Below are 25,725 nucleotides of genomic sequence, written 5' to 3'. Positions count from 1 at the left end.
AAATGAGGAGGTTGTGGTGTTTCAGTCAACATCAACCCAGAAACATTCAGAATAAAAACGAGCCCGAAACCACCCCCCCCCCCCGACCCCTGTTGCCCACCCCCTCTCAGCAACACATAAGAAAACACAAAAGCCCAAAGGTTTCATTATTATGAACCTGCATGCAAGAAAAACTGAACAACAATAGGCTAATAATAATATAATTATAATAAAATAAAAATAATCTTAGAATGCAAAGATGACTGTAGTAAATGCTTCCAGTTATTGCTACAGTACCTAACAGTGTTGAATCTTTCATATACATACAAATTCCTCTCGCCCTCAATTCACAGTCTAATACAAAAAGCCTTCATCATATGTTTAAAATGATTTCTGACTGAATCCATTTTCTGTAATGAGCATAGAAATAGATAGAGAGCAGCTTATTCATGCTCTGTATAAATAATCTAACTTACATAAAATCCATTTAATTTTAGGAGATGCTTAATAATTACAATGTTTTAATTTGGAGCTCAGCACTGGCACCGTTGCTGGTACACTGCTGCACATTGATATTTACAGAGAGAGAGAGAGAGAGCTGTTTGCTGGGACGTGCAACAAGCGATGCAGTGTGGCAAATGTGCCTGTTTCACCCCTCAACGATGGGTACACGCTTTACACACACATACATACACACACACACACACCAAAGCCTTGTCTGGGTAGGTTTTGTATGTGAAGAAACCGCTGTGATTGTATTTAATTCCCTAAAAATGTCCATATTTCATTTAAAATAGTACTCTCTTTCTATTGAAAACATTAAAAGAGAAGTCCCTGAGATGGGTGCCAAGAACAAATGCACCCAGAAATGATTGTCTTGAACAGGAAACTAACATTGAAGGAATTGGAAACATTCCCTTAAAGTTGGACTGAGAGCGTTTGGTTCAGTAGGAGGACTTGAACAGGTAGTATGATTGCTTCTCAGCAGACAACATTTGTGCATGTATTTAATACCATGTATTATTATTCCTTCATACAGTAATTAAGTGCTTTCAAGTGCATTTTACAATATAAATGCATCAAGATGTACTAAAAATTCACTGATCGTTGTAACCGAATGTCCTAGCTTGCGTATTTATGTTTTTTCCTTCAGAAACTGACATATGGCTTTACATCCTGTGAGTACAGGTCAAGAGAAGGGGAAAAGCACTCTCAGTATCTCCACCTGGTGGTATGAGATGGTACTTTATGAGATTTATCTTTGGACCAAAAGGGTCCAAACCTAAACTGCCCATTTAGAATTCTTCCAATTGAGCTACAACCAGTCTTCCTCCAGTAGCTGCATTCATGGTTCTATACTGCAATATGAGTACTCAAAGATGATTGTCATTACCACTTGCATTAAGCTTTTATAAAGTCTTTTAACAATGGATTTCAGCAATTAAAGGATGCTCACTGTATTGAGTGACAGGAAACATCTCTGTGCTTAAGAATGACTGTTAAAGCTGTCATATTTAAATCTGCTTTCCTAAAATGGTTTCTTAACCAGCTAAATTCCAAGACAATCACCTAATCCGAATTATATTCCTTTTTTATTCCCAATTAAGCAATTTTCTATCCAAAAATAAATAAATAAATAAAATTAATACATAAATAAAAACAAAAATAGGGATTTCCATTTATCCAGTAGAATCTTATTTTATTTTTGTTGAATTTCTGTTTGATTATGATAAAATATGATTCCTGAAACAATGCTCCAGCTGATTGCTTTTCTACCCATATCTACATAAATCCCATTACTGTTATCTTTAAAAAAAAAAAAAAAATTTGTAATAGAATGACTAATTTTAGATGTCTTCAGATTTTCACCTTAAATTAAGTATTGCCAAACAAAGAAAATATTTTATCTAATGAATATGTAAATAAATGGATGTTCAAAATAAGGTATTTGAGTATTTTACATTTAGCATATGGTTAAGAATACCACAAACCCAGCCTGACCTGGGCACGTAATGACAGATTAGAAATTATTGCTCAAATCAGAAAACCTACTATAAAGGCAGCAGAAAAGAGTTGAGTAGACTTCATATCAGTGGCAGTAAATGATAGAAATAATTGTGTACTACAGTAGCTATTCATGCCTTCACAGACAGAGGATTGCAGCTTCACATGCGCTAATGCTGTATTATTTTTGGCAGTAAGAACAGCATTTTGAGGCATTTAGAGCAAACGGGATTATAGATTCGATGTAGGTCTGAGGGCTTCCCATAATGTCACATTTGACTGGGTTTTTTTTTTCAGCAGTTTCAGAAACTGTTATTGCAGCTATGACTGACAAGATAGTAATCGGTCATACAATTTTTGTAAAATATATATCTCTATACTTTCGTATGGAAAAGTATCCATTAACAATTATTTTTCCACTTCAAAAATCCTTAGTTGTAGGATTAATGTTGTGGTGCTGTTTATACATATCTACATAGCCCAGACAAGGCTTTAAAACGTGGCCAAACAAAGTTAGTCCCGCGTTAACCTTACACCAGTTTCAACTTCACATATTATGTACAGGTAAAACTACAAAACAAATACGAAAAATTACATAGACAAGGTACGGGCCTTTCAGGCCACCATTGTTTTTAAATTATGACTAAAATATTAACAGAACAAAATTTAATACTGGAATACCGCTTTGTACTAGAGAAATGACTACATTATCATTTTTGAATGCACTCCCCACCTTCTCATTTCAATATAACAATATTTTATATAAAAAAGAGAGAAGTCAAACAAACAAATTAACTTACCCAATTTATAGACAGCTTAAATTGTCCTAAAGTCTGTACATTTCTTGTCAAACTGAAGGCGCCTTTTGCTGCTGCCGCATATATACATTCTTATGACTGTACCGGTGAAATTGAGTTGGATTTTTGAAGTGCAGGACATTCCTAGAGTTTTTGTTGTTGTTGTTGTTGTTGTTGTTGTTGTGGCTGCAAAATCTGTGGATGCTGTGACACAGTGTTCATTCTCTGCAACAACTCCCAAGGACAGCCTGTCAATTGTTGAATGAAGTGTGTTGGTAAACGTGTCTGGTCATTTGGGCATGACACCAGCGGCGTCAGGGTTGAAGAGCTCCTTATAGAGAGGGGGAAAGAGCATGTTAACCGTCTCTGGGTGGAGCTGCTGAAAGGCTTGAAGTTCCTCTGTGTGGAGAGTGCACAGAGCCGACAGCGTAGGGATCCGGCTAATCAGCTGTAGAAAAAAAAGATGGTTACAGTGGAATAAGGGTCACATGACTAAACATGATAAAACGGCATCTATTTAAGTTCAATCAGTCATGTGATCAATTCCTGTCTAAACTGTGTCATGGTCAATTGAGACGTCCTACCTTGGCCAGCGCATCCTCGTCCAGATGGTTCTTTTGCATGATGTGCTGCAGGGCAAAGTAGATTTTCTCTTGTAGCTTCTGCACTTTCCTGGGCTCCATTAACCACGGCCGGTCTAGAAATGCAGAGAATTATCTATTAATATCCGCTGGTGTGGAAACACTGCTGTAAATTGGTCAGAGGTATTAAATAAGTACTAAATGTTGATTTGAGCACATTAATACTAAATGAACATATCTTTATGTTCCAACTAAGATTTGACAGGTTTGTAGTGAGGGTCTGACCTGTAGAAATGAGCACTGCAGCTGAAAAAAGGGCGATCTCCTCTTCCGTTAACTGCAGTGAACACAGACTCTTGGCAAAGTCAAACACCGCACTGACCAGGTCGTCACAGCCTGCAGGAGGTAAATATGTCAGAATTATCAATTTATAATTAATGCAGTTGCTTTTATTAACATGATGTTAAACCATATTTATAGCATGTACATTTTGTAATGCATAGATTGTAATATAAATGATTAAGTTTGAGAAATAGTTGTACCCAGAGCTTTAAATATCTGCATGCCTCCATATTTCCCCTCAAACAGAACCATGTTGTTGAGAGGGTTGAATGCCCGGCACATTCTGACCAGCACTACCTCCAGACAACCTGATTTTAAGAGAAAAGTGTTAAGCAGGCCAATTTGAATAACAAAATTAGTATTTACAGTACTACAGTCTTAACCAGTGTGTAATAGCAATAGAGTATATATCATATGTGAATAATTGGCCATTCAGATTCATAGTGTGGATCCAAAAAGTCAGTCAGAGGTTGTTCTTTACCTGATTTCAGTAGCAATATCTGGTCATTCTGGCAAAGCTCCATGAAGCCAGTGATGCGCTTAGCAAACTCTACCACATACTGAATGGCATGAGTTATCTGTATAGCACACTGCTGCCACAACACGTCCCGTGTCTGAAACACACACAAACACACAGGCCTCATAGGTTTGCTTGTCATGTTATGTTCTGGACAAATTGCTGCATGTTTCTGGGAAACTATTATGCTAACTATAATTTGTTTTCTTTTCTCTGTTAATAATAGCAGTAATTGCTCATTTTAGTAGTCCCTTAAGCTCACCAAGGTTGGATTTATTTGATCAAAAATAGAGTAAAAACAGTAATATTTTGAAATATTATTGCAATTTCAGACACTTTTTTTCTATTTTAAATTGTAATTTATTACTGTGATGTCAAAGCAGATTTTTTTTAGCCGCCATTACTCCAGTCTTCCGATTGGTGAGGTGAAAAAATGATATAGAATTTTCTACACTCTTATGTATAAAAGCTAAATAAAACAAGTAGACTACACTTTTACTCTTTAATTTAGTTTTAAAAAGTAATGATTGAAATTTTCAGTGCTCATCATGAAAAATCACAACAAAAAAGGCAGAATCTGTAGTTTCCCATTTATGAAACATCCTTACAGAGCACACAGAATACAGAAAATGTGATATCAGCAAATTGCTTTTGTGAGCTCTGCAATTCTCTCCCTGTATAGCGAATCTTCATAGGCACTATTTCAAAGGGCTTCTCGGTAATTACCCATAATCCATTTGACACAGGGAAATGAAGAGGGCTTGTAGTACGTCTGGCACCCTCCCCTATTGTGCTTTGAGTGTTCGTTAGCTAAATCCGTTAGCTCTCTCGCTTTCTCTTTTTCTTCATATCAGTGCAAAAGCTGGATAGGATCAGCTCCAGGGGGCTGAGATACTCTAATGAACTCTGATCTCAAGCGTGCAATCTGACTATGAAGAGGGAACGAAGTAGGAGCGAAGAGGAGTGAAAGAGTGAGAGATGAGAGAGTCAGCACCAGGTGTAAAAGCATGTAAATGAATGTACGACTGAGAACTTGGCGTCATGAGTGGGATGCAGGGACAGGGATAGTGTTTGGTATGTAAACTGAGCTCTTTGCTCATTTAGGGAGTGACCTCGCACCTTGCTTTGGTACATCTTGACCTCTTCATAAGAGTGCGTCTGCCAGGCTAATTGCTGAAGCTCTTCCGCTGTGTACTGACACGTCTCCAGGTGGGACTTTATGATGTTCTGTGCAATTCGGTCTGGTAAAGAGAAGAAGGGAATGACTGCAGTTGAGTTTTAAATACAGTACAATGAAAAGAAAATCAAATATTGGTAAATGTGTTTGCTAGAAAGTGTCTTAAGCATACACCCATGAACCATGCAACTCAAGGGCTAAATTTAGTCTTTTTTCAACTGGCTTCACTATTAGTCCTACCTAATTCCCCCATAGACACTCCAGGTGCTAGCTGGCTGTCTTGATAGGAGCCGTAGGTGAAAAGGTTGGGAACAGGGGTGAGATCATATATGGGTTCCTGTTTGATCTGCTTCATTCCAGTCATGTCCAGTCCAGACTGATCTGGGCTGGCCTGTGTGGAGTCCATGCCGTAGTAACCTCCAGGAGCACCGTTCGGCTGACCCTTGGGCATGTCTATAACGTGACCATTGGCGTATGTCCCTCCAATCTCGTGGTTAAGGGTGCTGAGGCCATTGGTGAGGCTGGAGGAGTAAACACGAGCGAGGGCCTCCGCTTCGCCCGTCTGCTGCTGCCTTTGCTCCTGCAGCCTCTGCTGGTGTTTTTGAACCTCTGCGTACAAGGAGTCTCTCTGTTTCTTAGACATGCGGCCAAACTTAACAGCTGATGGGGGAAGGCGAAAGAAGACAAATGAGATTAGTGCAGGTTTTAAAGATATCAGTTAGATCAATCCAGCCTGTTGACAAGCTGCTGATTAGTATGTTTGTTTGTTAGAATGTTATATCTCACCATCCCGGGACATGCCCAGAGCCAGGCACTTTTGGAGCCGACAGTGCTGGCAGCGGTTGCGGTTTGTTCGGTCAATTAGGCAGTTGCGCTGACGGGGACAGGAGTAGGAGGCGTTGTTCTGTTGACTGCGCCTGAAAAAACCCTACAGAGGACACAACAAAACCAGAAGATTTAGATATGTTACATGCAGAAAAATCATATCTTATACTGTCTAAAACAAAAAGAGTGGCAGAAATTATTACATTGCAAATATATATTTCTTTGTTTTGTGATGATTTGCGAAATCAACACTGTTATTGAACTGAATTGAATCAACACTGAACTGACTCACCTTCTGTAGAGCTGCTTATAGCTGAATTGAACTCATTTCATAATTGGTAAACTTTACACAGTAATTGAACTGAACTGAATCAACACTGAACTGACTTCAGCCAAAAAATCACAGTTGTCTTTTTTAGAGCTACTTTACAGCAGAATTGAAATCTGTTTGCATCACTGATCATTATTGTTCTGTTTCTCACTATACAAATAAAGGTGACTTGACTTTAATTTTTTTTATTTAGTAAAAATGTACAAATATATATATATATAAAAAGGATTAGTTCACTTTGAAATGAAAATTAGCCCAAGCTTTACTCGCCCTCAAGCCATCCTAGGTGTATATGACTTTCTTCTTTCTGATGAACATAATCACAGAAATATTAATAAATGTCCTGATGCATTCAAGCTTTGTAAAAGCAGTGATAGGGATCAATGAGTATCAGCTGAAGAAAGTGCTTCCATCCACATCCATTCATCATAAATATGTGCTCCACACGCCTCCGGGGGGGTTAATAAAGGCCTTCTGAAGTGAAGCGATGTATTTGTGATTTTTTTAAAAAAATATTTAAACAAGTTATGAAGTAAAATATGTACCTTCCACCAGACTGGCTTCTGTATTGAAGTTACGAGGAAAGTGTAAACTGGCGTCACGTTAGTTACACTTTTTCTATAAGTTGAATAGGGAAAGTGTAGGATGTAGTGGAAGCTTTGCAAGAGTTTTACACTTTCTGTGTACGTTGAATACGGAAGGCGGCTTGTGCAGAAGATGGATATTTTACTTCATAACTTTTTTTTTTTTTTTTTATATACACAAACGCTTCAGAAGGCCTTTATTAACCCCCTGGAGCCGTGTGGAGCACATATTTATGATGGATGGATGGATGTGGATGGAAGCACTTTCTTCAGCCCATACTCACTGATCCCATTCACTGCCATTATAAAGCTCCGATGCGTCAGGATATTTATTAATATTTCTGCGATTGTGTTCATCAGAAAGAAGAAAGTCATATACACCTAGGATGGCTTGAGGGTGAGTAAAGCTTGGGCTAATTTTCATTTCAAAGTGAACTAATCCTTTAATCATTGATTCTCTGAAAACAAGTCTTATCCTATGCAAATTTACTTCTCAGCAAGTTTATCTTGATTTAAGAATCCTTAGATAGTTTTACTGGAAAATATTTATTACATTGTAGGATGTTTTGGAAAAGTCCATGGATGGATGAAACGCATCAATGACTAACTAATGCACAGAAGAAAAGGAATATCTTTCACTGACCTTACAGCCTTCACATGTGATGACTCCATAGTGGATGCCTGATGACTTGTCTCCACAGATTTTGCATGGTATGACTTCAATTTGGGCTGAAAACAGACAAAAATGAACAAAAATACAGTTATATAACCATATGCCTTTGTTCATGTGATAAAGACTGTAGATAAGGGCTCCTCTTAGTTGGCACCTTGACCACCTTGATTCTAAGAGTGATGTCACTTTTAAAGTGGACCAGGATGTGCCTTTTACAATTTTCACAAGACATTGTGACATTTTGTAATCTGCGGTTCTTGGCAGACAAATAGAGAGATGAGAGACCAGCTGAGAGAGGTGATTCAAAGTCTAAACCCCTTGATGTTTCTCTCAGGTTCACCAGTAAACCAGAATGAATTCTCACTTGTGCTTATGTCAAAATCTTTTCTTCCATTATCCTTTTTAAGCATAGTTTGAGATGCTGCCTTTATGAAAACAACCTTGCACATGTACAAGGCAAAGGCAGGAGCAAGCTACAGTACACACTGAATTACGTAATCAGAACATGGCAAGTTGTTTAATGAGGAACCGAATACAAATACATGGCCGTGAGGCTCAGCTCCAACCTTTCCGTCTCTTGCACGTGTCACTAGGAAATGTAAAAGAAAAGATAAAAGGAGACAGAAAACCTTTAAGAGAGCAAAACAGAGCGAGGGAGAGGAAGACAGAGAGAGAAACCCATCTCCCTGCTGAGACTGCACACTCACAATAAAGAGATTAGCCACCCAATCTAATCCTAAATTATTTCTACACATGCTTGTTCCCCTGCTCTCAACTGGCTTATCTGATGCAGCAATTCTCAATTAATCTTTCCTGCACTCAAACGCAAATTCACATCTGCCTATAATGACATAAAAATTGTACAAAAAAGAACAAATGCTATATTTCTCTCCTACTGTTATGGGTAATTTTATTCTTGTACTTTTTTTTTTCACTTTAGGACCAACAGAACTCCCAATTAGTACAAGTATCTAGCTAAATGAAACAAATACATTGCAACAGCAGTCTCAGATGCAATTCTGGTATGGTTTTAGAAGTAGAGACCATAACAAAGTGAGTTCCATGCCAGATCCATCACTGCGTGCATTAATATAACTTGCCAAAAAATGACCACAATATTAATAATGTCATATAATGAGCAGTTTGAGCTATGATTTAACTGCAGTATTAGTTTACACACATTTTTGCTTTAGATTAAATCAGTTCAGCATAGAAAATATGCATCTGAGCTATGATTCTAGATCAAAATTATAACATTTGTTCCTCACTTGTGAGTTGTTTATTTCCGTCTCTGCATCACAGTTTACAGGAAACTGAATTAAAGAATAAGACAATACATAAAAACAAAATCAAACAATAAGATGTTTTTAGAAATCAAAATGTTTCAAAATACATAAAACACAAAGGCTATTTTTGTTACCTGCCAAATTCATTATTAAGAGTAGCAAATTGCTTTAGATAAAAGTACTAAATGAAATGTAACTGAACTTGCTTGAACATGAAGTGAAAGTTTTAAACTGCAAAACAAACTAAGACCTCTTTAAACCTGAAATGTTGTCTTACCTACAACATCTGTCTTCATTTTCAGACAGAAGCACTGTAGAGACACACCTGACTCGAGACTGCAGTGTGAAGCTCAGAGCTTTGGAAATGTGAGTGCATCTCTAGTTATGCGTGTGTGTGTGTGTGTGTGTGTGTGTGTGTGTGTGTGTGTGTGTGTGTGTGTGTGTGTGTGTGCTGCTAATCTGACTGGGAGAATATAAGTGACTATAGACTGACTAGTGTATATATTATATGTTGGCCAGTTTGTATCTTTTCTTCATACTGTGAATATGTACACCTTATGAATGAATATTTACTTTTGTGCAATATTTATTAAAAAATGAAAAGTTTATATTTGCTGTAAAGGCACATACACACTGTGAGCAATTTAATGGGATTAACACACACATATATGTTAACTAGTCTGGGCTGTAGTAGCTCTTCCTGTCTCAGTCTAGCCCACTCGACTTAAGCCACAGTGTCTGTAGGTTTGGTGGTTATGGGGGTGGGTGTTTGCCCCCAATGACCCTTAGCTACAGGAAGCACAAGCAAGGTCGTTTCCATGACCATGTCACCTTGAGTTTATTCCTCTATATGAAAATTGAAGCAGTATTGACAACTCTAGCTAGATTTTTACAAGACAACGAAATACCAAGCGGAACATTTTAGTGTTCTGTTGGGATAGGTTAATCTGATGGGTGCAAAATATTAAAACAAATGTTAAAAACTTGCAGTAAATATAACTGAATAATTTAATACACTTTAATGTATTATTTTTTGGGCAAATTGATTTACTTATAAATCTAATCTTTAATATGTATTTTTTTTTTATTTTATAGTACAATAGTAATATTATAAGTTATAAGTTATTATAAGTTAAAATGTTATTTTTATTTAAAAAAAATAATAATAATAATTAATTAGTTTAATTATACAGCCATAGACCTAGGTTGAAAAATTATAGCAATTTTTGTAATTATGTAATTTTTATTTTAATGTCATAATTTTTGGCAAATTGTTTTATTAGATAGATAGATAGATAGATAGATAGATAGATAGATAGATAGATAGATAGATAGATAGATAGATAGATAGATAGATAGATAGATAGATAGATAGATAGATAGATAGATAGATAGATAGATAGATAGATAGATAGATAGATAGATAGATAGATTGTAATATTAAGAATGAATATTTTTTTTATTACATTTCAATGTCTTGGCAAATAATATAAATATTCCTGATCTGTTCCAATTTAGTAACTTTTAATAGTAACTTATGAATGCTCCTGAGTGTTTTAATTGTACTCCATTATAGAATGAGTTATGTACACTTTAAGGGCTCCTCAGACAGATCAATTACTCTGTAATCACTGCATTTCATCTTGAGGCGCTAATACTATCATCTGCAGGGACTGTGGTTCACATTAAAACATGTGAAAATAGTTTTCAAAAAGAAAAACTAGCACACCCTGTCCTTGCTTTTAAGGTCAAATAATACAGCATGGTGTTTTATGCCCTGGTCCTTTAATCTTCAGGCTTTGTGTGTGGTAACGAGGACTGTGAGTTCTGTGTGATTGGCCCCAGACTCAGAACACTGGACCGGTTCCTCTCATGACCCACTTTGACCAGTGCCAGAGCCAAACTGGGTCAAACAAGCACAGAGACTTGAACCTGTTGTGAACGCAATCAGACACAAAACGGTGTTGTAAAATACTCTTTTACCTTAAACGGCACACAACAGACTTCAAGTTATTAGTAGCCCTTTAAAAGCAGGGCGATAGATCACTAAGCCATGGAAGTATTGACCACCGATAAAATATGCTTTGCTACGCATGTTTGTATTGCGTTAGAACTAGTTTAGTTACTATTAGAAAGTCAAAATTTGGATCTACATGATAGCTAAAGGAATGCATTACAGATGAAAGATATTCAGTTTATGCATGTTTTAAACGTTTTGTGTGTTACATATGACAGTGTTTTGGTCTGAATGAATATATTGGATATGTCTGTTTGTGTGAGAATGGCCACAGGGCCTGTGTGTGTAGACCTGTCATATGAAATAAGGAGACGTCCGTGTCTGTGTCACTGTTGCCAGGACGACCACAGCCTCCCTGGGTTTGTGGGTAGGAGGCCTGTATAGTCTGCCTGTCAGAACAATCATCCACACCACCATGACATTCCAACAGGACATGATGTCATCGCCATCCCTACCAATACAACAACGCTGCACATTTGTCATTGTGGTAGCTATACAGATTCTGTGTCCTTAAAGGATTAAAAACCTAAAAGGACGAGATGAAATATGTAAATAGAAAAACCTAGAGGGATGTTAGCGACGGATTTAACTACCTTTTTAAATGTTAACATCTTGGTGTTGCTAAAACCATTACAGATTTGCAAATTTGTTTTCTATTTAACTACACCAAGATGCGTGCATTTTGCATCTTTCTAAATGCATGAGTGCAGAACCAAGGAATCAGAATTAGTGTACACACGTTATACATTCATAAACGATGCTGTTATTTAACAAAAACAAGCATGTGGTTGTTCTTGCAGACTGCTAGGCTCCTTGCACCTGTCCGCTGTTACGCATAAGGGTTAGGCCTATCAGAGGGTTACGTAAGAGAGGGAGTGCAGCGCTGGCGATTCCATAGTTAAGAGGAGCTCAGCCCTGCAGGCTTAGCCGAGGACAGACAGGAGATGCGGAAACCGCGCACATGCTAGTCTCAAAGTTAGTGATAGAAGCTTAGCACACTCAAGTTACTGAGTGGGAACTGAAAGATTCATAAGGTGAACATGTTTTGTGTGTATATTGCATCAGTAATGTTGCTATATGCTGTACACCTGAGAAATGGATGTTCTGTCATTGTTTACTCACCCTCGTTATGAAAGCAAATGGACAGTGGGGCTGTAAAATGACGAAAAGGTACCATAAAAGTACCATAAACAAGTTCATATGACTCATGTATTCCAAGTCTTTTGAAGCCATCCAGTAAGAAATGTGTGATTAAAAATTGTAACTGAAATTGGTCTTTATTCAGTCTCACTTCAAATGACTTGAAATGTAGTATATGAATCATTTGAAGCACTTTTATGATACTTTGGTGCTTTTTATCTGTGCAGCTTGACAACCTTATTCACTTTCATTACACTCTTAAAAATAAAGTTTCTTTAGTGGCATTGATGGATCCATAACGAACCTTTCCATTCATTTACATAAAATGTTCTTCACAGTAAGAAAAACTGAAAGGTTCTTCTAATGGCATCACTGCCAAAAAAAAAAAAAAAAAAACCCTTTTGGAACCTTTATTTTTAAGTGTACATGGAGAAGAGTGGCCAGGATATTCTTCAATATTTCCTTTTACTGTATTTTAACAGAAAAAAGTAAAGCATATAGGTTTGTAGCAACATTAGGGTATTTCCTTTCATTTTTTTTTAGCGAACTATTACTTTAATTTGTGTGTGAGTGAAAAAAGAGACACACACACACACACACACACACACACACACACACACACACACACACACACACACACACACACACTCACACGTGGATTGTATAATTGATTCCTAATGATATGAAGCTCTTTTCTGTCCCAGGAGTAGTTCCCTCTCTCTCTAAATAGTTCTTTAATTAGCTTCATTAAAGTGGATATGAGCACCCCTGCAACTTAATTTATCATCACACATGCACACCCGTCCCATACACACTGGAGAACACTAATAAATATTTGCTGTCGATACCAGCTGTCTGGGTGACAGATGTGTACCAACATGGCCAACAATGCAATACTTTTGTAATTCATAATTTAAATGACAATACGTTCACTTGAGCTGTGTCTTGAAAATTATAAAGTGATAGAGTTATAACTTAACAGTAATGTACCAACAGCTTCCTTCTGATTTCTGCCTATTTTTGTGTATTAGTTTGATGAGATGATGATCATATTTGGCAGTTGCCTCAATGATATCCACAAACCTTGTTTGCAGCATTCCTTCAGTTGAATATACTGATAATGTCGCCGTCTTTTAATTTTAGCCTGCAGATGGAAGGCCATTTGAAGTCTTTGTTATAAATCTTGCCTGTATGCATATGATAAGATGTTGTTTTGTCATTTGGCATCTGGCCCAATGATATTCCAAAGCCTTTTTGGGATATGCTAAACAGTGATACTAATACATCGTGTAGGTGGGAGATTATCTTCAGCACTCACACTTGTGAGCATGTCAACAATCCACATCTCTTTAATACAGACAAACATTAGAGGACGCAGTCATACTCGGAAAGCTTGAGATTGTCCATCACAGACAAATGTGCATGTGCTTTTGAAGATTTAGAGGTGAGCTGGGGTGAGAGGGTAGCTGTAATGGCAGCTTGTCTCCATTAGGTGGCACATTGTCCAGATTGACAGGGGCCTAGGGGGAAGTGGTTGCAGAGGGGCAGCCTGCAACAGCATGTGGTGTTCATCCATGTTTTACATCATTTCCTTCAGGGAAGGACTCTGAGATGAAGGCCCTGGGCACTTAGACACTAAACAGCTTTCACTGTCAGCAACATTAGCATTCTGATTCTAACATTGATCCCACTGTGTATTGCTAAGAAAATAATTAGGACAATTCCACAGGGAAATAGAAGAGATATTCCACCCAGTCACCACTCAGTGATTTAAAATATTCAGATATATGTATCTGACCTCTTGCATTATCATTACTTAATTATCACTTATAAAGTCTTCAAGTTTCAAAGAGATCAGCTTCTGTACATGCAGCCAAACAAGCCAAACTACCCACTCCATCCATATGAAACCACTACAGCATAACTAATCTTCCGGACAGCCTCTTGGCTCATTGATGTAATCCTTGACATAAAATTCTTAGCATTTGGGTTTCAGTAAATCATGTAAATGAGCTAATAATTAGTGTATATTGTTGTGAAACCCAGGATTGTTTAATATTCCATCAGAATGCAATTGCTCTGCATCTCCTTGATTAGCAAAAAAGTGCCCTGTTATTCTGCTACTTTTTCTGTCCCAGCGCATCTGTTTAACATGGTGACATTTATTCAAATGAATGTTTATGGCTATATGCTAACATATATACTAATTTCGGTTAAATTTTGTGGTACATTTCAGACCATTTTGGTGAAGCTATCTGTGCCACCTGCTTGCACTGGAAATCTTTTTAGTCTGCTGTGTAAAACTTTTTATGATAGTATAGACTAACTTTATCACTGACCCCTAAGCTTCAGATGCCCCTTTGACACCTTCAGTTATGTTATGTCAAACAAAGACGGTTGCATTATGGGTAATAATACCCGTAACCCCATTCAGGATTATTATATTTAACCAAAACTAAAACCATAAAAAATGGTTATTTGAAATAAAATAAAACAAAAATACAAATTATTGCTCCTGAGATGCTCATGAGATTTATTTGTTTGGTTGTTTATTTATTTTTGCAAAATTGTCTTTTGTGGTACCATCCACACATGCAAAGTTGGTTGATAACATAACTGCAAAAATAGCCTAGTTAACAATTACTTGTTTACATATGATATATTATGTGTTTTATGATATTTAAGCTCCAGCTTATCAGTTTGACACAATTTTCTACTTCAAAGTGCCATGGGAAGTCAAACTAACTTTACTCAACATTTTCTTATATTGAAATTGTTTATTTCCTAATCCTTAAGAGTTCATCAGGCTCTTAATGATTTTGGCTATGTCATCTCTCAGAATTTCTGAAGCTCAGGTTTTTCCTGTCAGTCAACATTAGAACAGAACACATTTTACACATGGGAAAAACCAATTGTTTAGTCAATAATTCAAGAAGGTCCAGAATTTAAAGTTACAATAATAAACAGCTACAATAAAACGTGATAAATTCTAGTATGGGTGGTCATGAATTGTTTAAAAAGCTTTCTTTTCTTTTCCTCAGTCTTTGTAGTTTCTGTGGCTGTTTCAGATCGGTTCACCCTTGCAAACTACATTTCTCTTTTTCATTTAGTTTAACTTGATATACAAAAATAACTACAACTGAAATACTAAAAATATACAATTAAAAACAAATTCAAAATATTAATAAAAACTATAATAGTATCTCAATTATACTAATTAGTGTATTAGTGTATACTACTAATAGAACAAAGTGCTCTCTACTGTATGAGCAACATTCCCAAATCATCTTGCTCCACCACGGTGTGTGAGAGAGTTTGCTGGGATTATATCTCTAATAAGTTGATGAGGCTCCAGGCATTTCCCCATTGGCTTGTCATCAGCTGTGCCAGACTCAGGCATCTTTGATCTGAGATGTGATTGGCTGCCTCCATGAGGCTACAGAAGGGGACACGCTGGCACGCATCCAACATTTGAACAATATAAAACAACATATATCTGAACCTACACTCTATACTACATACTCTGCTTGTTTAACCAGTCAGTGTATATTATAATACTGAATTTCAGTATTGCAGTTAGTTACAGAAAGCATTAAGAAGAGGTACCAGTAAAACTACACTACTGAAAGAAGTCTCTTATGCTCACTAAGACTGCATTTATTTGATTAAAAATACAGTAAAAACAATGTAAATATTGTAATTAAAATATTACTTATAAAATTCAGCATCACATATTTTAATATGCTGATTTGGTGCTCGAAAAACATTTCTTATTATCAATGTTAAAAGAGCTGTGCTGCTTACTATTTGTGTGGCAACTGCAATACTGAATAAAAGTAATAATTACTTTAAAAAATGAACAAACTAACAAACAAATACAATACTGTATGTATGAATTAGCTGCAGTAATTGTACTTTAAATGCACTGAACCAAAATTAGTGTTTTTTTTTATTGTTTGTTTGTTTTTTTTGACATTTTGACATCTCAGCTTCCACTAAACAAATGAATCAAGAAACCAACTTTGCACACAGGTTCTCCAATATTATGAAAAAAAGAGAGATTGATTTGTTTAAATATTTAATTCCTGAACATAATATTTATTTCTCTCTTACTTACACATTGTGTGTAAACATTGTAAAAATTCCCAGTCTTTTAAATACTTTGTCTAATGTTTGTATTACCTTGTTTTGGGGGCAATTTATCAAAAATTATAATGATGCACTAACTTAGCAAAGTTTCATAGCAATATCTTATATTTCATTTAAATATTATTTAATTGTTGTTACCCTATTCACCTGTTGTGTTGTGAAAAGCACTGTTGTGAAAAGCACATGCACTAATATGTGATTTTATCGCTGTCAGTGTTAAGAGCCTCAACTTTTATTTTAGAAAATTTCACAGAATTGAATGGCTGGAACCCAGGAAAAAGAAACAGAATTACGAAACTACATGGAAGTCAGTTCTGATCCTGTGGGTGTTACCATTTACTAGCCACAAAACGCCTCGTGCTCCGTAAGTCTGACCTTTATGACCTGCCCGTCCTCCACCAACACAAACTCATTGACCTCATCAACCTTTGAACTTTCCTTAAGGACTGTGTGTGTGTGTGTGTGTGTGTGTGTGTGTGTGTGTGTGTGTGTGTGTGTGTGAGTGTGAGTGTGTGTGTGAGTGTGTGTGTGTGTGTGTGTGTGTGTGTGTGTGTGTGTGTGTGTGAGTGTGTGCACATTTTTGTGACATATCAGGACACAAATTTGTATAATGGCATGGGTATTACAAGGAGAGGGTGACTTATGAGTTCATATTACCCCATGTCCCCATTTTTCAAAAGGCTTATATATCCTACTGAAATTTTTTTTTTTTTTTTTTTGAGAAATTAAAATTTGTACAGTTTCCTGTGATGGGTAGGTTTAGGTGTAGGGTTGGTGTAGGGTGATTGTGTGTGTGTGTGTGTGTGTGTGTGTGTGTGTGTGTGTGTGTGTGTGTGTGTGTGTGTGTGTGTGTGTGTGTGTGTGTGTGTGTGTGTGTGTGTGTGTGTGTGTGTGTGTGTGTGTGTGTGTGTGTGTGTGTGTGTGTGTGTGTGTGTGTCTGCGTCTGCATGTGCAACGCTGGAATTAATAATTTCAAGCGTTTTCACTCTGAAAAGCCATCAGCTAGACATAACCATCACTGCTCCTTATTACAGCATCAGATGACATATGTTGCATTGGAAACTAGCTTAAATAAAACAATGTGACGTTTATTTAATATTTTCCATTTTTCAGTTAATTTTTATTTAATTTAAAGTCATGGAAAATATTCTCTGGTTATAGTTTCAGTTTAAATTAACTATAATAACCCGGATAGGTTATTATAGTTACATCTCATTACATGTTTTTGATTACCATTTATAGGTTGTTTCTAGTTGAAAGCTACAGTATACTGTAGAATGCAAAAGTTCACTGAGTGAGGTCTGTCACTGTGGACCGATGGGTTATGTGTGTTTGTGTGTGTAAACTGTTAAAGTGGGTTAGTAAGTCACTCAGCCTAAGGGTGGCATAGCCGTGTCATATCTGGGTGTTTGGACAGTGCCCTCTCTCACTCTTCTCTCTTCAGAATTACATAATCCTACATGATTGGTCAAAGGAAGTATAGATATGGATGCACTGTAATGCAGAAGAGATTACTTTAGATAAAGAGCTAATGAATCAGAAACAACACACTGTAAAAAATGTTTTGCTGGGTAACTTTAAAAAAAAAGCTTAATGTGGTATTCTTTAAATTAACAGGTTTATGTTCAAAAGTGTTCAGGGCTGAAAACAGCAAAAGTAATATTCTCTCTCAAATTGGAATATTAACATTTGATAAAACTCATGGTAATTCTTGAGTGCCTCCCGCAGCTGACATGCCTCTGACTATTACCATTTTAAAATATCTGTACATATTCATTGGTTTATGGCATTTTTGTAATATTACATGCTATGGAAAAGGCTGGTGCTGCCAGCAGCTAAATATAGATTTATAGTTATAAACTGGCCTGATAATCATCAAAATGCCATCAAAATGTTGGTATCTCGTAGTGTGTGTGTGTGTGTGTGTGTGTGTGTGTGTGTGTGTGTGTGTGTGTGTGTGTGTGTGTGTGTGTGTTCTGCATGCCTCTTTACGGCTTCCCTCTCAGGACGGGATGGTAATAGCTTGCCTTAGGCCACAATTTAATTCTATGTAACGAGGTCCTTCCCCAAAGTGGCCCCAGGAGCCCCTCTCTGTAAGAAGCAAATTGATCACAATCTAAGGGTCTCTCTTCACCTGAGAGCGCAGTCTCTCTCTTTCTTTCTGTCTCGTTCATATCCCTTGAACACTCCATCTCAGTATCCTTATCTGTCTTAAGCTTTCTCTAAGATCACTCTTGCTCTTCATCTAAATCTCTTTAAGGGCCTCTGTTTCAAAAGCTCGCACAAACAGTTCTTCTGTTACACACCTTTTTGTTCGACATTTCCTCTTTACACTCAATGCCGTTCCTAATGAAATTTTCCTAGTGGTTTCCTAAAACAGATATAATCACATTAGCATGCTTTAAAAATCTGGTTCAAAGAGTTCACTGTGTAAGTGCGTGCATGCAGTCAGGAGGACTGAAGGTGCAATGGATCTGAGCTAATGTATATAGAGTGAAGTTTAAATGTCTGAAATGGAAATAAGTTTTTAAAAATGAATAGAAAATGTATTTAATATTCTGCACTAACAGGTTGTTAAGTGCAACAAATTTGCTTATTTAATTATCATGAGACCCTTTGTATAGACGGTCAGATATTCATGCTTCCACTGAATCACAAGATACTCCCTGGATCACTCTCAGATCATGCAGGAGATCATGATCATCAGGTTTTACACAAACTTGAGTTCATGCATTTTGAGTGCTGCTGCAATTAAAGTAAACGGGGGAAAACCCCAGATACTTAGAAATTCAAATTGTCACACAAATTATGCTGATAATATTAGAAAATAAAAGGATTTGCAGTGGTTTCAGACATCACTGTATGTGTGTGAGTTTTTCTATAGACCTCTCCGTGGACATGTCTGTCTTGACATGTATGACCAAACAAGTCTGTGCAAACAAATTGTCTGATGCAACTGCAAGAAGTGGAAACTAACTGTGAGCAGTGGGCACACAAACCCATACACTATAGGAGAGAGAGAGAGAGAGAGAGAGCTTCAATCTAGATCCGATTTCTGTGTTACATAACTATGTGTTTTAATTCTTTCTAAAGCGCAAGACAAAGTTTCTCCTTCCTCCATGCCTGAGGTAGAACAGTAAGCCTTTCAGTGGAAAGTTGCTTTCTGGACACTATATATCACGCTAAACTGACTTTGGGATAAAACCAGCACCATTTTAAAAATCAGAGAGAAAAAACCCCCATGAAATTCGTATTGTAAGTTCAGGAAGCAACATTGTTGTCATGTAGAGGAATAGTCCCAATGGTGTTAGCTCCCCTTCTGCACCATATCAGAAGCCCCAGGTGCCACTTTCCAAAGCACACATTACTGAATGAATGAACACCTAGTAAAGGGCGAGACCAGTCAAAGAGAACTAATAAAACCAAAACGCAGCAAAGCAGAGAAAACATGCAGAAATACCACAGGGAGGGCAAAATGAAAACACTAAGTGGACATGTTTAGCCTCTCTGAGCTTCTCTCTCATGCAGACTCAACAGTCGCAAACAAGGGTGCTGCAAACAAACGACACGCTCTCTAGTCAACACATTCTCTGTCGATACCAAGACGTGTTCACAAAAGCACTACAGGGGACAAAAGCCGACACGGTCACACTCGGAAATAGATGTCAAGACACTATCTGGTTGGTGCTATGTAGTCACCTAGAAAGTAAAGTTCACCTCTGATATCAGTATGTACAATACAATAACTTTGCATCCAGAATGTATTATTTAAAGTGTAAACAGAGATAAAACTGAGTAAAATAGATCAAATAAAGAACACAACATTCTGAATGGATTAGTTTTGTGCTGGCTGTGCAACTCTATTTCTGCCTCACTTTTGGGGATTACATATCTTGGTTTTCTTTGTGTAATCTTTCTGAGGTTACGTAATTGCAAGCCATTAGTCAACGAAGCAAAAAGACAAAAACTAGCAGCTACTATAAACAACTGACCAGATGATATTAGTACCAATACAAACCTGGCTTCAAACTGAAAGATCGGACAGACCCTGTGTGCAGTTTCACAGTCAGATACATGTTAAGATTTGATTCGTATTTTTATTTAACTGAACACATCGGATGTAGCAGTAATGGCTGGTTATTGTTTTAGTTAACAATGGCCTACTGCCTGGTTAGAGAATTGGAGCAGTTTTCAATGCGTAATCCAGGGTGTCAATCAAACAAACAAACAACGATGTGCTTATTGATCTGCCTCCAAACTGCCATATGAAACACTTTTAAAATTAACATTTGAACACAATTATGAACACAATATTATACAGTACATTCATAGGACAAAAAAATTGTTGACTGGATCCTGTACTTCACACAGCTATAATCTCTATATACACGATTTATGTTAGTTTACAGTAGGAATAAAGGTCATGGTTGAGCAGGCCATGCATATTGATCCTGCTCTTCAGCGAGCTGAGCCACGCAACATCAAGCAGGTCGATGGAGAGATGGCCTCTCACTCTGGAAGCCAATGTGATGCTAAAAGCTATTGGCATTAGCAGTTCATGCGTAACTGTCTCTGTTAGTGTCTGTTGCTCAGTTTCAGGGGTGCAGCAAGGACTGAAATGAGCATGGACAAAGCAGCTCAGAGACATTTGTGAAAATCATGATCAGATATGAAGTAAACACAGCCCAGATATGTTTCTGTGCTGTTATTTAAAGACAATCAACCAAAACAGCGGGCAAACAATTAAGACTTCTTGTGCTGTATATTTGTGTGCGTGTGCAAACGCAGTTTTAACATGATCTGCGTGTGACAGAGTTGTGGGAAAACTAACACCAGCCCTGAAGCAGCTCTGTGCACTGTAATGGAGAAGACGAAGTTTGGAGCGGATGTAGAGCTAGAGTTACTAGATTGGGTACCACAGTCCATCAGATATATGCATTGGAAGACACTGCAAGTTCATCTCTGATCAATGAAGCAAACTGATGTTTTGACCAATAGGGCACACCCTCAAATACATAAACAACAAACAAGTGCACTAACAGTGTTAGTCACCATAAAGACAGTTTTAGTATTCAGTCATTTTCTACCTCTTTTCCTATTTTCTACAATTAATATTTAATATTCACAAAAAAGAAAAAAAAACCTATTAGTAAATATGAAACAAAATTTACTGGATATGTTTAGATTAAATCATAGCCGTTCCCAACACTTAAAAGTTTCCCATAATGAAAAATAAAAAAAAAAGTCATATACACCATATGACTTTAATTATTCCATGAAAAGAGATGTTAGGTAAATTGACTGTCTCAGTCACTATTACTTTGATAATTGTATGGAAAAAAGATAAAGGTAAGTAAATGATGACAGAATTCTTTCTTTTCTTGGTGAACTGGCCCTTTTAAGAAAAGCTTGAAAATATCTGCCCATCAGTTGTGCACGACCAAAATTACCCCAAATGTGGGATCAACAGACAGATACATTAGTTATAAACAAACATACGGATTCAATATGTCTTAATCAACACCCACCATTAACTAGAAATAACTAATAAATGTGTTTTACTTTTACTACCTGTATATCAACAATCAGTGAAAGATTTACGCAATTTTATTTTTCTCATTAGCCTAACTTATATCGACTACAAGGCGTTTGAGCCACACAAAATGTAGGGTAAGTACAAAAAGCTATTTTAAAAAAAAGTTTAAATTGCTTAATCCCAGTACTAATTAAATCAAATTGTAGCAATTATTTTCGTCCTGTCACTGACATCGAAAGTAGACCGTAATCTAGTCTAAAACATACGTCTGGTTCGTGTTTCTAAACATAACTGGATATTTTATAAGTTTGAAAGAAGATTTCGTTTGTATATTAGATTACCTCACGAAGAAGTAGTATTTGTTATTTTAAAACCATGATGTCCGCGCTATAGGCTGATGTCAATGTCTCTGTGAGAGGCCCCAGATACTGATGTGATTCTTTCTGACACGGTCCTTTGGGGCACAGAAAGAGAGAAGCAGAGAGGTGCTCTGGGGGCGTGTATAGGTTGTGACACAGAGATGGAGAAACTGAGTTTTTGGTGTTTCCCAGCCAGGGCACGCGCACTCAACTGTTTTTCCCCATTGAAGAAGCGGGAAAAGTGCTGCCTAGAAACTTACAGATTTTAGCTACTTGTAAAAAGTCAAGACTCGGCATATTGGAAAGAAACCAGGATGTGTTGATTCTTGTAATTTCATGCGCTTGAACTGTGTGCTGTATTTGTTTTGTATTTTAAACGAAAATCGATCAACGAAATAACAGCAGAAGATGGGTTACAATACAAATAATTGTTGCTATTTAAATCAGTCAGTTGTCACTGAGCAAAATCTTTTAATCTATATTTTAATTAGGCTTGTAGTTCTTTTTTTGTTTTTGTTTTGTAATAATCTTAATATATTTATCGATGCAGTGATAAAGATCTGGCTACGGACTGTAAATAATCTATACATCTTCAAATGTTTAGAAAAGGTAGGCTTATGTCTGTTTCAAAATTTTCATCCATAATCTTGAATGAATTAAAATATCTTTACAGTATTGTAACAAATATGGCAGAGCATTAGTTGTTTACACTTTAAACCATAAAATACGACATTAATTGAAGTGTTCTGACTTCATTTAAATGAAAATTACAAGACACATTCTGTCCTTTTTGTACTTTATTATTGAAGCATATCGGCCGTTTTTCTTTACAAAAAGGTCTACAAACACTTTTGCGTTCATTTATTCAGGTGTAACTGCAATAAGTCCGAAAAGAGCGCGAGGGATGGGCAAAGTGCGCGCTGCCCCACGCGTGTGAACTCGTCTCGCGCAGACATTGCCGCTGCACTTCGACGCTTTCAGCGCGCAGCGGCGCCTGACTGACGGAAATGGGTCAGTAGAACGCACGACACTAACTCCACTTTACCCACACCGTGGTGGTTTGACCGTCTGCCTTAAATACTACCCACCTCACTTACAAAAACAACACGAATAAGTTTTGATGCAACTGTTTCCCACATGTGATAACCTGCAACAGTCTAAAAAAGCAGCAATGTCTCACACGCACATAAATAAACTCAAAGCCCAAGGCTCAGAGTAAGATACATAATTGTGCATTTTCAGTACCATGTTTTATAGGCTCATAAATAAATTTCCACTCTTTAGGAAAGTTGAAGTGAAGTTGTCTCAGATTAACTGTCTGAGGAATCACTCCATAAACACGAGACTGGGAATGATGTGCGGTTTATTTCTCTTCCGATGTCTTATGCTCGCATGAATATAAACATTCAGCTGACCACACTTTTTTAATCCATGCGCATATTAATCTGACAGAGTTCTGTATCATAGACCACATATAAATCACTTCACTTCAGTATGACTTTATGAAACAGACAAAATCAAGAAGGATGGACGAACTGTGCGGACAGGACTCTGGGATGAGACTAAAGACACCATAGACTTCATTATTCAAATGAGCTGTCACAAACAGTTGTATTCCTACCTCGCATAGTGGTGGCGACTCGCTCCCGAGCGCGTCAGTCATGAAGAAACAAACATAAACCAGAGTAAAAAAACAAAATCCTCGGTGGTGAAGTTTGGTCTCGTCAAAGTGGGAGACTACTGTGCAAAACCATTCCAGAGGTGAGTGAAGCGGTGCTCGGACTCTTCAGTTGTGCTGTAAGGCCAGCATGTGGGTTTTCACATGACATCTGCGAGCGCATATACCCAACGGAGGTTTTCACTGCCTCCGTGAGCGCAGGGGAGAGCGCACAGCAGGCTTACGGCAGCCCGGATTGGGCTGACACTTTTCGCTCCGCCCACTTTCTAGCGTCTTCAGAGGCATGGAGCAGATACGGACACTGTGCGGTCTGAGCGTACGCGAGCGCGGCGCGGGGCTTTGAGTTCATGCACAGACTGAAGTAAACAGAAAACAATTAAAAACCTTGTTCTTGTACCTACCATGTTATTATCCTTTTTGGTTTTTACTTTTTGCGGATTGCTTTTACTGTTAGTAGTAGCAATAGCTATTAGGCTACTATTAGTAGGCTTAGTTTGTCTGAATACCACAGATGAATTGTGCTGTTGGTCATAACGGAGTAAAAACATGTGCATACTTTTTTTAGTTTCTTTATGTATTTAAGTTTCAGACACACTTTCAAGATCTGCAAGTCCATGTTAAACACTTATTGTGTTTTATGATTTAGAAATGTTGCCTGGTAGAGAGAGCAAACACATGGGCTAATTTTGATATCCTGACAAAAACAAAACAAAATAACTTTTCTATGTTTGAAATCTTTTTTATGTCTGGCATCTTAATGATGGACCTTTGGCTCTCAAAGTGTATACAGTATATAAAATGTATAGTAGAATACAGAATGCAACCAGAATATAGGCTATATATATATATATATATATATATATATATATATATATATATATATATATATATATATATATATATATATATATATATAATATCATAATGACCCACTGATATTTTCTTTGAGAAGTCCACATGATCAGCAAAGATGGATCTGTAGGATGTTTGATTAATGTGCAGTAAAAAAAAAAATCTGTGTGCAAAGTATCGGGTGCCAAATTAGACAAGAGCAGTATCTAAAATAAATAAATAAACTGATATATATACATACATTTTATTAAAAAAAAAACATAATATGGATTCATATTTCTATAAATCTGGCTGATGAACCAATAAGTATACTTAATGTTCATCTATGAGCCATCAATTTAAACAGCAAAAAGCTAGGAGAGTGTGAAATTGCCCACTGCCTGTGTGTTTATGGGGGGAGGTGGAGACAGAGACTGAGCTACAGGGAAAGGCAGAGACTAACTGCCCAGAGCACATCACCAATGACCTACATTTCTTTCCCCCCTTTTTTATTTTCCATTTCCCCTATATGAACAAATTCATAACTGTGATGTAATGACAAAAAGCAAGCATGACAATAAAACCAGACCAGTCCATTGGAGATTGTAAAGCACTGTCCTGGAGTGACAGCACTGTTGTTGAACAAAAAGCTTTTTTCTGGCTATTCACGAAAAGGGCTGAGTGTTGCAAAAAGAAATACATGTGACCTGTGAAGTGGAATAGATAGGTTAAAGTGCATGTCTTTTGTAAAATCAACATTCAATATGTTTATCATAAACAGAATTAAAAGTCATTCTGACACACAATCACATTATGAACTGTATTATATTTTGACAGGGCTGCAGATTTACAGCAGACCTAGGTATAAATTAATGATCCGAAGACGGATGCAGCCATATGGCATCTGAAAACCAGTCAA

At 37.1% G+C, this 25,725-nt stretch overlaps 1 protein-coding gene across 1 annotated transcript; it reads right to left on the bottom strand.

Moving 5' to 3' along the window:
- Positions 1 to 99: 99 nt before the first annotated feature.
- Positions 100 to 24,156, bottom strand: rorb (RAR-related orphan receptor B). The gene is made up of 10 exons (XM_067407598.1): positions 23,919 to 24,156; positions 7,781 to 7,866; positions 6,184 to 6,325; positions 5,638 to 6,057; positions 5,340 to 5,461; positions 4,185 to 4,317; positions 3,904 to 4,011; positions 3,647 to 3,757; positions 3,365 to 3,477; positions 100 to 3,228 (listed from the first exon to the last, which is right to left on the bottom strand). Exons 1-10 carry the CDS (start codon positions 23,923 to 23,925, stop codon positions 3,070 to 3,072), a joined length of 1,401 nt encoding a protein of 466 aa, XP_067263699.1. The 5' UTR covers positions 23,926 to 24,156; the 3' UTR covers positions 100 to 3,069.
- Positions 24,157 to 25,725: the final 1,569 nt, after the last annotated feature.

This window comes from Chanodichthys erythropterus, chromosome 13 (assembly GCF_024489055.1).
Source record: "Chanodichthys erythropterus isolate Z2021 chromosome 13, ASM2448905v1, whole genome shotgun sequence".
NCBI classification, from domain to species: domain Eukaryota; kingdom Metazoa; phylum Chordata; class Actinopteri; order Cypriniformes; family Xenocyprididae; genus Chanodichthys; species Chanodichthys erythropterus.
Note: the sequence above shows the minus strand (reverse complement) of the source record. Positions and strands in the feature narration are given on the sequence as shown.